Genomic DNA, 12,511 nt, shown 5'->3' with positions numbered 1-12,511 from the left:
GTGACAGGATTTGGGAAAGCATTTATCATGAGAAGTATGGGGAGTAAGAGAAAGGAAGAAAATGGTGCAAACACTTATGATTTGAGCCTGGGTGAGAGGGGAAGGGTGGCTCCATTAAGACACTGGTCCTTGAAAATCTGTGTGCATGAGAATCTCCTGGAGGAATTGTTCAAGTACAGATGGCTGGGCCCCACCCCTTCTGATCCAAAGAAGTTTCCAGGTAGTATGGGTGCTAATGCTGCTGGTTCGGGGCACACACTTTGAGAACCACTGCAGTAGAGGAAAAACACAAGAGGCCAGGTGGAGGACACATCTTTAGGTATAGTCACTTAGCCAAACACTGAATCTGATTAAAGATAGTGAATTTGTGTATCAGCAGTATGTATGGACCAGTGTGATGGTCAGATTGCCAAGTGAGACACTAAAGGGGCAATGGCAATGAGTTATCATTAAGGAGACAGTTGTTTCAAAGCCATTAGTTGTGCTATTGAAAATGCTTGGACTTTTACCTTGAGTTCTCATCTGCATCTGGTTTGAGGCAAAAAGCTTTCCTTGTAGGTTTTAATGTAAACCTGTCTTCCTTTATTTTGACTTCTAATAAAGGAGCTTTGGTGACAGCGTTCCAAATATGAGCCCTAAGCTTTGGGATAAAAATTTAGAGCATCTGGTAAACTTTGCTGTTTTCTCTCTGCTTCATTAAAACTGAAGAATAAGAAAGATATCAAGGCTAGAACCTGGTATAATCCTGTGTGTTTTGGTGGGAAGATAAAACAATAAATATCTTAATGTTGCTCATCCTTATTGGAATGTTAACTAGTATAATGAAAAATTAGACTGGCAATTTTATCTTATATTTTTCTTTCATCTTAAACAAGATCTAAATATAAGCAATGGGCTAGTGTCAGGCAACTAGTCTAGCAGAGGTGTCCTAATCAGGTGTACCCTTCATATCTTCAGAGTGGGATGAGGTCAGCAGTTTCCATTTGAAGGTTAACCCTTTGTGGTGCCCTGCCTTTTGTAAATATTGTCTGGACACAAGTAATTAAAATTTTGTTTTTCACTGTATAAAATACATTACTTCAGCCATCTCTAATTATAATATATGAGCCATCTCTAATATATATGAATTATATATATAATTATATATTATATATATAATATAATATATGAAATTTTGAGTTTCCTTTTAGCAAAGGGAGCTAGCCAGTGCAAAGGAGATGGATATGTTATGCCCAGCATTTCTATAATTATGTATGATTTAGGGACTGCCAAGTAGACCTTATAATGATTTGTCAGTTATTAAACTGTTATAGGAAGTCAGGACGTGGGACGCCTGGGTGGCTCAGTGGTTGAGTGTCTGCCTTCAGCTCAGAGCGTGATCCCAGACTCCCGGGATCAAGTTCCACATCGGACTCCCTGCATGGAGCCTGCTTCTCCTTCTGCCTATACCTCTGCCTCTTTCTCTGTGTTTCTCATGAATAAATGAATAAAATCTTTAAAAAAAATTTAGAAACTCATGACAGTTAATCTCCTCTACATTACTGACTTGGTAATTTTGAGGCTGAGAAGTTCAAGGACCCTTTAAAAATGTGGCTCCTTTGCTTTTAGTACCAGCCTAGATTAAAGAACAGCATTCAGGATGTTTTTGAGGCTTTCTTATTTGCTCTTAAATAATAATTTTTAAAATAGTTCCCTAGGCTTGGCTCAAGACTCTCAAAGGTATGATTATGACCATAATTTGCTCATATTTTGAACATGAGAAAGAGGGAAAAAAGACTATAGTATGTCCTGAGAGCAGGACCTATCCAGCACAAACCTATATGTACTTTAAAAATCTAACGTATTATTTGGTGATAGTCTCTTAGTGATACAAAACTCTTCCTTTCAGCATACTAAGGTAGAAAAGTAAAAATTTTTTTGGAAGATTTTTAAACAAAATTTATTGAAATAAAAATGCTTTCTTGCTTAGCCACTGATTGCACCACTAATAACCATGTCCATTTTCTTCTTTCAGTATAACCAGTATTCAGGACTTTCCTGCTGAGATTTATGGGCATGGCATGTTACCCCCCGTGTTGTACATATTCTGATGTGAAATGATTTTTAGTACGCAGATGAACCTCTTTAAAAATTATTATGTATTTTAATTTATATAAAGAAAATTATAAAAAGCCTTAGAAAAGAAATTATAAAAAGCATTAATAACTGAAATATTGTGTTTTCAAAATAAGTCAATTTAAAGAAAAATAGTTGGCAAAAGATAGTATAGGTCAAAAGGGAAGAAACAGAGTTTGATAAGAAAGGAGAAAGGTAGAGCTTTCACTTCCAGTGAGCATCAGAAACAGATGGATATGTTAAAGAACCAACTAGAAGTCTCCGAAATGGAAAATATTATCATTAGAAAACAAGTAAAATCAATGAGAAAAACCCTTAACAGGGCACACAGAGAAACAGTGAATTGAAGGTAATACTGAGAAATTTCCCCTGAATATAGCTCTGAGAAATTAAGAGAGAATATGAAAAATTTGTTTAGACTCTCGTCCTTTCCCTGAAGGAAATAAATATGCTGAGTAAAATGTTTGCATTTTTTTAAAAGCAGGGCTAAGCTGGAAAGAAAATAAAGAATTCAGAGATCAAAACTGAAATGAAAGTGGGAACCTGGGATCCCTGGGTGGCGCAGCGGTTTGGCGCCTGCCTTTGGCCCAGGGCGCGATCCTGGAGACCCAGGATCGAATCCCACATCGGGCTCCCGGTGCATGGAGCCTGCTTCTCCCTCTGCCTATGTCTCTGCCTCTCTCTCTTTCTCTCTCTGTGACTATCATAAAATAAATAAAAATTTAAAAAAAAATGACCATTGTGAAGACGATGCTAACACCGAATTCTGACAATGACAAATTATCGACACAGAAAAAAAATAAAAATAAAAATAAAAATAAAAAAAGAAAGTGGGAATCTGTAAGTAAGCAGTGAGTAAACCTATCTTTTATCTCGAAGGTACCTGTCCAATCTAGGTGAGCTTGAGCATGCCATTTGATAGCTACATGCTATGTGCCATTTGAGGGCTGTCCAAAGTGGGGATTCTAATGGGAAATCCCTTGCCCAAAGCTAAAACTTGGCCAAACTACATTAGTAGAAGGGTAATAAGAAACCTATCCCACAGAAAAGGACAAGCCTGGGTGCTGGAAGTAGGGAAACATCCTTCCCCTGAGAATTTATGATACTTAAGATTTTCAAAAATCAGAATAGCCAACAAACATACAAAAAGATGTTGGCTATCAGGGAAATACAAATTAAAACAAATGCAAGGTAGGTTCCCATATTTATCAGATTACCAAAAAGAGAACTGGGGATTTAAGCCCCCAAATGCAAATTGATGTCCATGAGAATGTGGAGAAACTGGAACACTCTCATATACTGCTAGCTGGAATATAAATTGGTACAACTGCTTGGGAAAATAACTGTGGCAGTCATTATCCAGTATCTCACAGAATTTAAAAATTAAGAGTGAGAGAAAATTTCTTTCTTTACAGAAAAGGAGACCAAAAAACAATACTATCATAGGTTGAGTTCTCACTGAGATGGAGTTTGGGGTGCAGAGTATTAATTGCAAATTGACACCTGTGGAGGAGAAGGGAAGGAAAAGCAGGATTGGGTGGAGTTCAAATAAAATACTCTGCAGGCTGCTCCATCCCCCAGCTGGGAGGAAGGGTTGGGAAGCACGGGAGCAAATCTGGGCTCCGCCTTTGTACACCCACCTCCATCAGTGTCTGGCTGCAACCTGCCCAGAGGGCTTGGCCTTGAACCAGGCAGTTTTCTGCAGCTGAGTCACCCCTTAAGTGACTGATAGAGGATGCAAGTCCTGCCTCAGGCTCCCTGCCCAGCTTGGTCCACCATACAAAGCATGAAAATTAAGCTTTGTTTTCTTCTATTCCTTGGCTCACTGTCAGAGAATATTTATCAGTGTATTTACTGAGAGATGAGGTAAACATAAAAAAAAGCTTTCAAACACATGCGAACAGACTTCCATTTTATAGCATATTAGTAGCCTTGACTTCCTTTCTAAGTTTGTTTATGGTCTTGTGTGCCAGAATTTAAGAGGAAGTTGTCATATGCTAAATCATTGGCAAATGCTTTTAATATTATTTTCCTCGTTGACTCAAAGGAGAACAAATACTGGGTCCCCTTATAATTCAGATGCCCAGTTTTGGATACTGATTTCAGGATTAGCCTTCACAATGTAAGTTCAGATGATAAAATATGAAGTTTAAAGTTATAGGTGGTATCTCTGTGTGGTCATCTTAATGAGTGTTATTTTAGAAATGATGAGGTGTGTTTTTATATGATTGTGTAATACTGTCTTCATCAGGCAGTCTAAGAAGCTGGAAGAGACAGAGTTGTCAAATATTTATATCCTGCTTCCCCATCTTGGTGCTAGTCCCATACGGCTGTTCAATTTATATTCTATAGGTGTAATATTAATAATTTTGCAACAGAGCACACATATATTCTACTTGTAAATATTCACAGGTATTAGGTAACCTTTACAAATTTCGTGCTTTATATCTTCCTGATGTTCTGGTTTCAGGACTTTAGTGACATCCTGCTTATGAAAAGTGTGAACAAATAATGGGCAGAATGATTCTGATAAAAGTAGCTGGTGATGTTCAGTATTCTAGGTCCATGGCCAGTAGTGATATAATGTGGACTTTACTCAGTAAAATGAGTATGAATGAGTATGAAATGTATGAATGTTGAAGTAATCACCCAACTTTTTATTTGTTTGTATTTATTTATTTATTTATTTATTTATTTATTTATTTATTTATTTGAGAGAGAGAGAGAGAGAGAAAGCAGAGGCAGTGGGAGAGGAGGGGCAGAAGGAAAAGCAGGCTCTCCACTGAGCAATGAGCCTGATACAGAGCTCCATGCCAGGACCAGGCTCTGTCCCAGGATCCTGGGATCATGACCTGAGTTGAAGGCAGATGCTTCACCGACTGAGCCACCCAGGCACCCTAGAATCACTCAACTTTTAAATGAAAAATGTCGTTACATCATGGGTACATAGGTTCTCCTATCAACTCAGCTACTGTAAATGGTTTCTGTAGGTGCTTCCGTCAAGATTTCTAGTTACAAGAAACAGAAACTGACATGACTAATTAGGCAGAAAAAGGCATTTATTAAGCAAGTATTTGTGAATTCCCACATTTGTTGCAAGAGCTGGAGAACAAACCTTGAGATTTAACTTCCAGAAACAGTGCCACAAAATTGGTTAGAAAAAGAAACCACCTATACTGCTACCAAGCATCAACTTAGCAGTTTGTGTGGAGGCCATATCTGTATTAGGAACTTGACCTTGACGTCTGTTGGAGGGATTGCAGCAAGAAGGTGAAAGAGAGAAAATAAGCTTCCTGTTTTCTGATGTCAGAGTCTTAGCTTCAGCATCTCAGTCGCAGTCTGACATCTTCTTGGCAGAGCCAAAGTCACCATACCCCTGCTTCTGAGGGAAGGAATTATGGGACAATAAGTTCCAGTTTCTGCCTTCAAGGGGGAAATTTCCCAATTACTTCCTTGAAAGGATGCTTAAAAGGTCATAGGCAGCCAGAACATAATAAAAATCCACTGAAATGGAATTTTTTGTATGAATGAAAATTTTTTTATGTTCTAATTTGAAATATACTTTAATCCTACCCTGGTAACTTTTGGCCATCCCAAAATGAAGAAAACACAGCAGCCCTCCATCCCTGGTAGCCACTGAACTCAGAACACAAAGGTAATGTGATGGCTCTGAGAATATATTTGAATTCACAGATGGTCCCTTTCTGGCCCAGCATGATACAAGCAACCAGTCTTCTGGGATTGAGTGTATAACAAACAATTGAGTAAAATAATTGAAAGAATGGAAGTGTGTCACAAGAAATATGATGCTGTTTAAGGGCAAAGAAAGACCAAATGTGAGATAAGCATAATAGTATTTGCTCTTACAATCAGTTATCTTAGCCTAATACTGAATGTTGCACAGTTATTATCTATCTAGTCTTTCGTTGGTAAACATTTTTTTTCTCCCGTTGGTAAGCATTTATCAAGAACAGAGGTCTAGGAAATGTTAAGCAGGGGTAGGCAGCGTCCCACTTTGATCATATTGTACAGCATTACTGAGCCAACTATTATTCATTCAGGCCATGCCCTATATACACACACCACCTGGGCTCATTAGAAAAGTATTCTCAGTATCAGAAAGCATTAAGGAGTTCAGGGACTGTATCTTAAAAATTATTCTAAGAATAGTTTATAGAATTTACAGAGCCAGTATTGTCAAGTAATAAATAGCATGTTTGCCTGACTCCACAGGGAGCTAATACACTTCAATTAAATTGTTTTCAATTTTGGCAAACAAATAGCACATATTGTCATAAATAATATTTAAGATAGTTTTATTTCTGACTAGTTTCTAGGTTTAGGGTTCATATGCGTGGTATTTTTGACTTAGCAGTCATTGTCCAATTAAACTACTTAGAGTTCATCATTTACTTTGAGTAGATTTGTAAGGAGATGATATGGTACAGGGGAGCTTGAGGTATTATTGAGGTGTTACTTGTGGCTTAAAGCCTTTGCAGTATACTTCATTTGATCTATAGATGTTTTATAGCATAGCATACTTCCTATTTATTAAAATCTCGTTGAGATAACAATGAGATAAGTACAAATAAAGCATCTTCTATGATAGAATTTCCTTGCCTTCATAATGCAGCATAGAATGAATAAGATAATTTCTATAGACCTCACAGCTTTTAAATACAAATTTAAATTCTATATTATGGCTCAGACTTCATTTTTTTCTCCCCTTCACAATGACACATGAACAATGAACATGTTATTTCCTAACAATAGAAAATTTTTTTGTTTATATTGCAGATAAATATAGCAAGACTTTTTCTGTAGGGTTGGAATGATTTTTTTTCTTAACGATTAAAAGGCTCTGTGTGAAATATGATAAAGTGATCTCATCATGGGAATTTACATTTTTTCAATATAGTCGGAAGAACATAAAAGTTAGCTCTTGAGGCTAAAGAGCTTACGTTGGTTGGTGGGCACCTGATGTAGACACATCAAGGATTCTGCAGACCTTATATTTAATACAGCACTGTAGCAGAAGTACTATTTGCAAACCTCAGAAGAACAAACAAACAAAGCAAATATCTATTTTTCCCATATCAAGCAAAGGCTAATATGCTAGTGCCTTTAAGTTTGAAAAAGGTATGTATGAATCAGTAGGTTATGTAGGTCAATAATTCCACCAAAAACTTTTTAATTTCACAAAGCCACACCATATATAGTGCTGTGTAATGGGTATGTTCCTGTTTCCTATGACATACATTCATGTATATATCTGTCTTGGCGCCTTATATGCCTTTTATTTCCTTGAATCACAGGAGCTTCAGTTTCAGCGACTCACCCGAGAACTGGAAGTGGAAAGGCAGATCGTTGCCAGTCAGCTAGAAAGATGTAGGCTTGGAGCAGAATCACCGAGTATCGCCAGCACCAGGTACAGAGCTGATGGCTCTATCTTTTTACATGCCTTCATGTTACATGCCTTATTAAGTTGTCCTGGGTGCAGCAAATGATTCTGTTGGTGTTGTCAACTGTTAACTTGCCTTTCTGAATTTGACACCAAAAATGTCTATTTATTCAAATTTGAGAAACCTCTTGCAATATTATCATTCATCCTGTGCTTGAAGTATTTTTTATGGCATTTGGAAGTTTCTGTATGCTACCTTTAGAAATTTGATTTCTCATATGTAGACATAGTAAATGATGTTTTTCACATCATTTACTACTATGTTTTGATGTTTTTCAAATCATTAATTACTAATAACATTTAAGCAGCTTTTAAAAATGTCTTCAGTTGACCTTGAGTTTTTCTAGAATTCTGTAAAAATGCTATACAAAGTAATTACTATATGAAATAATTCAGTGTATTCACATACTAAATTCAAAACCAATATATTACTGAAAAAAACTATAATCAGAATTATTGTTTTGTGTTAAAATAGCCTCTTAAGTTATTTAAAAACATTATTATTATAAAAAATTACTGCCATGTTACCAAATGGTGAAATCACTGCTGATCCTATTTGTGGATTTCTTTCTTATTAATTACATATTCTAGTAAAGCCAACCATAAAATATCTTCTATTGCTTGCATTTTTAAGTTTGATTTCTTTACTCCTGTGTAGGTATGTGCCAACAGTAACTTGTCTCTTAAGTCATTTCTAACATCATTATTGTTCTGCTTGTCAGTATTGCCTATTTCTCTTAGCCAAGAAAGTCTTCTTAGTGAATAGAGTGCTGTCTGTAGTTCTTCCTTCCTGGCTAATTATTGCTATGGATTTAAAAATATTAGGCTAATAAGTTGTGTTCTTGTGAATGTTTTCATCTCTGACCCTGAAGAGTTGTGCATATTGATGTGTTATTAAGACATAAGGTATTCAAATAAGATTAATAAAACTTCTAAAACACAAATTTCAAGCTATGTGATCATTTTTTAGTTATCCAAGCAGGTTTTTTTTTTTTTTTAACAGGAAGGGAAATTGTAAGCAAAGAGTAAAAATGTACATCAAATATTTCTAACTCTGGCTTTGTACTTAATGAAATAATTTATCAAGGAAGTCAAAATTGTTAAAATTAATTTTAATTCTATTCAGTATTTTTATTCAATATTTTTTTTATTTTTTTTTCAATATTTTTTTAAAAAACTATATCTTTAGCACCAAAAAGAAAACTCAATACTATGATATTGTATAGCTCCAAAGACATAGACCAACAGATTTAAAAATATATAATTTTACACTAACAGAAAATTTAATTCAACACTTAACGAATTCAGTTAGGACTTTTATTCTGGCAATTTAGCTAATTAAACTAACATAGAACTTCTCTTGATAAACCCCTAGAAATACTTGATATATTGATAAAGTAAGTCTAATGGAGAGGAAAATCTCCAGGTACTAGAAATAGGAAAGAAATTGAAAGGCAGAGCCAGAAGCATTTGAGCTAACTCTGGAGGAGACCTAGGGACGATCAACTCCTCCCCCCTTGAAAGCACTAGTCTTAGATTTAATACCCATGCACATGTGAACTTAAGATTAGTATATTAAGCTCTGACCCTCAGTTGGCTGCACCCATGGGTAAACTCCAAACCACATGTGGGTTTGGAGCTCCAATGTAATTCTTCATGTTGTTCAGGATCCCCATCTGGGAAACTGGCATCACTAAGGATGAGCTCACAATCAGATATTATAAAACCTGAGTAAAAAAAAACCTCAACAATGAGTGAGAATCAATTGGCAGAAGAAGACAATTTAAAACTTCAAGAACATGCTATTCTTGGAGAAAGTCTGATTAGGTGTGTACAGGATAACAGACACAAGGATGTTCATTATAGTATTATTTCCAAAAGTAAAATATGAGAAAGAAACTATCCATCAGGATGAAAATGGGAAATAAACTGGATAAGTGGACTCAAGAACAGTTAAAATGAAGTAATTAGATTACATGTATGAACATGAACATCTTTGCAAAACAGACCTTAGATTTAAAAGATTTTCTTTACTTATCTGAGAGTGAGAGAGCATGAGCAGAGAGAGGGGCAGTGGGAGTGGCTTCCCACTAAGCAGGAAGCCCAACATAGGGCTCGATCCCAGGACCCTGAGATCATGACCTGTGCTGAAGGCAGGTGCTTAACTGACTGAGCCACCCAGGGGCCCTGCAAAACAGACTTCTGAGTGAAAACCACAAATTGCAAAAGAATAAATATAGGAGGATATAATTATGAATACTTTAAAAATATATGTAGCAGCCCTGCATAATTTTTAAACAGTGTTTGATAGTGTTCACAGATATATGCATGTGTAGTAAAAGTATAAAAAATATTTTGGAATGACACCAATTTAAGATAGTGGTACCTCTAGGAAGAAAGGGAGGAGGAAGCTATCAGTAATTAGGCTTTAGCCAAATCTGTAACATGTTATTTAAAATTGACATCTAAAGCAAATATGACATAATAGTAACATTTGTTAAATGAGGGGGGTGGTTGATATGTGTGTGGTTATTAGATTATTTTCTGCACCTTAATTTTTAAAATATTAAATAATTTTAATTGAATTAGCTAATTCCATAGGTTTGTTTAAAAATGTTAGTAAAAGTACATGTTATATAACATGTACTCTGAGTGATTTTGGTGTTTTGTCACTGGATCTCAGGGCCTAGTGTGATGTGTGACATGTCACTGGGCTTGGTCAGTGACTTTTGTCTAAATGGATGATTCTGCAGCAAGGGAAGCTGGGTTGACCAGAGAACAGGGGAAAGCATGCACAGAGGTATATGGGATTCCTCACTGTGGTTGTATTGAAGCACACCAAGAGGTTCAGGTACCTAGGATGTGTCCTAAAAGGACCTAATGACTTGTGAGGTTGGAAGGGTACAGCTGGCATCTGGTTGTGGAGAACTGGGGACAAATGTGATGATAAGTAACCTTCATGAGGTCTTAAACCCGTTGAAAGTTATTTTTGGAAGTGGTTGTCTGGTAGTGTAGTCCATGGGTCAGAATGAGTGCAGCAGGCCAGGGATCTATTATGGAATATTAGGGTTATGAGAAAAGCTGGTTTTGTCATTCAGTGAACAGTGGTAAGAATCTTAAAAGTTCCATTTTACTTGCCCTACTCACATCTCACATTGGATTCTCATGTATTCTCAATGTCCCCAACATAATGTTAACACTTCCTCACAGCCTTTCCCTAATTTCTCTGGGAAGGTCATCTCTCTTCATCTGAACTCAAAACTGTTCATTTGTCAGCATTTGTCAGCTCTCCCAGGAGATGGTAAGGCCCACCTCATCCCCACAGCCCTGGCACAGTGCCTGGTGCTCAGCAGGCAAGCACCCAGTCAAATACTCATCGAATGAATAATGAACCTCAGTGAAGTCTCGTGTGTTTTAAGCTCATCAAATAAGAATGCTTCACCATGAGGTTTTCTATTTGGCATCTTTGGATATCTGTCTGCCCTTTCTCCATATCTGCTCTCTTTCAGTGTGCTTCTCAGTGGACCTCAAGAAGACTATTGACACAGTTACTTTGTTCTGTGACCACCAGGTTTTACACACTAGCAAGAAGCCCTTTAGATAACAGTGTTAGTGAAGGGGGAGCATAGGTTTTTGTCACTTGAGAGATCCTTCTTGTGTCTTCTAGTCCCCACCAATTGTCAGTCTTAGAACAAGAATCTAAAGATAAGGAAAAACAGAAATTAACTCTCATTCCCAAGCCCTCTTTTCTGTCAGCCATTTCTGATTTGCTCAAAGGAAATTAAAAGCAGGACTACTGCTTATGACAGAATTCTTGAAGCTCCATGAATGAAACTTCCTTTGGATTCAGGTCATTCTTATATGAATTGAGTTTAGTTAGCAAAACGGGGATTTGATAACTAGTTATCTTTCATATTGTTTTATTTAGACCCTGTGTCAGAGTTGGTAAGGTGATCTGTAAGGTTTTCTTAGGTTTCCTCATCCAAAGATGACATTATAAAAACCCAAAAGGAGATGAAAAGTACATTTTTATTTACTTTTTCTGTTGTTCAAAGCATTTGCTTTTATTGCCCTTACCCCGTGAATAAGAAGGAGGCTGTGGCATGAGGTCCTATTTAATAAATGATTCTTATATTGTGCTCCCTCTCCCAAAGGAGTGCCTCTAAAACTGAGCAGTTTGGTTCCTTCACACTGGTAGTACCATAGGTGAATTTTTATTTATTTTATTATTATTTTTTTTAAGATTTTATTTATTCATGAGACAGAGAGAGAGAGAGAGAGAGAGGCAGAGACACAGGCAGAGGGAGAAGCAGGCTCCATGTGGGGAGCCCGACATGGGACTCGATCCCAGGTCTCCAGGATCAGGCCCTGGGCTGAAGGTGGTGCTAAACCGCTGAGCCACCAAGGCTGCCCCATAGGTGAATTTTTAACCCATGCCATGAGATGTTCTTCATTTCTAGGTGGAGAAACTAAGCCTCTGCTTTTTATTTAGAAAGTGTCCTCAAATGTGAACAGTTGCCATTGGCAATTTGTTTGCCATATGCCTTGTTGAGAATTTAAAAGCAAAAATCATTAAAAATCATTTTAAAATCTTAATGATTAAAGTAATTGCTTAGTTTTTCTATTAATGCCTCTTTGAAACTCTGGTTCTAAACAAGGTTAATAAAAACCCCATTTCTGGTATGATTTCTCATTTGCTTTATTTACTACAAAAAAGCACTAATAACCCAAGCAATATCAACATATAATGATCCTTAATCTACAGTTGATGATGCTTATATCCTAAGATGAAATGTCAAGCCAAAAATAATCATTATAACTTTGAAAAACCTGAAGGTGAGTTACGAGATTAGTTAATAGAGAAGTTACAGCCTGTCTGCTTTGTGCGAAGTACACTATAGTTACCTATGCATTTAATATTTATCTATGTATTTA

The 12,511-nt window shown here is 36.6% G+C and overlaps 1 protein-coding gene across 6 annotated transcripts in view; it reads left to right on the top strand.

Moving 5' to 3' along the window:
• Positions 1-12,511, top strand: part of PKP4 (plakophilin 4) — a 234,776-nt gene that overhangs the window by 122,125 nt on the left and 100,140 nt on the right. For all 6 annotated transcript variants that reach the window (XM_055307842.1, XM_055307841.1, XM_055307844.1 and 3 more), the window contains exon 3: positions 7,431-7,543. In XM_055307842.1, coding sequence (XP_055163817.1) covers positions 7,431-7,543 — 113 coding nt within the window. The remainder of the gene's footprint in view (positions 1-7,430; positions 7,544-12,511) is intronic.

Source organism: Nyctereutes procyonoides, unplaced genomic scaffold (assembly GCF_905146905.1).
Source record: "Nyctereutes procyonoides isolate TBG_1078 unplaced genomic scaffold, NYPRO_anot_genome, whole genome shotgun sequence".
Taxonomy (NCBI): domain Eukaryota; kingdom Metazoa; phylum Chordata; class Mammalia; order Carnivora; family Canidae; genus Nyctereutes; species Nyctereutes procyonoides.
This window is presented reverse-complemented; position numbering and strand designations above follow the sequence as displayed.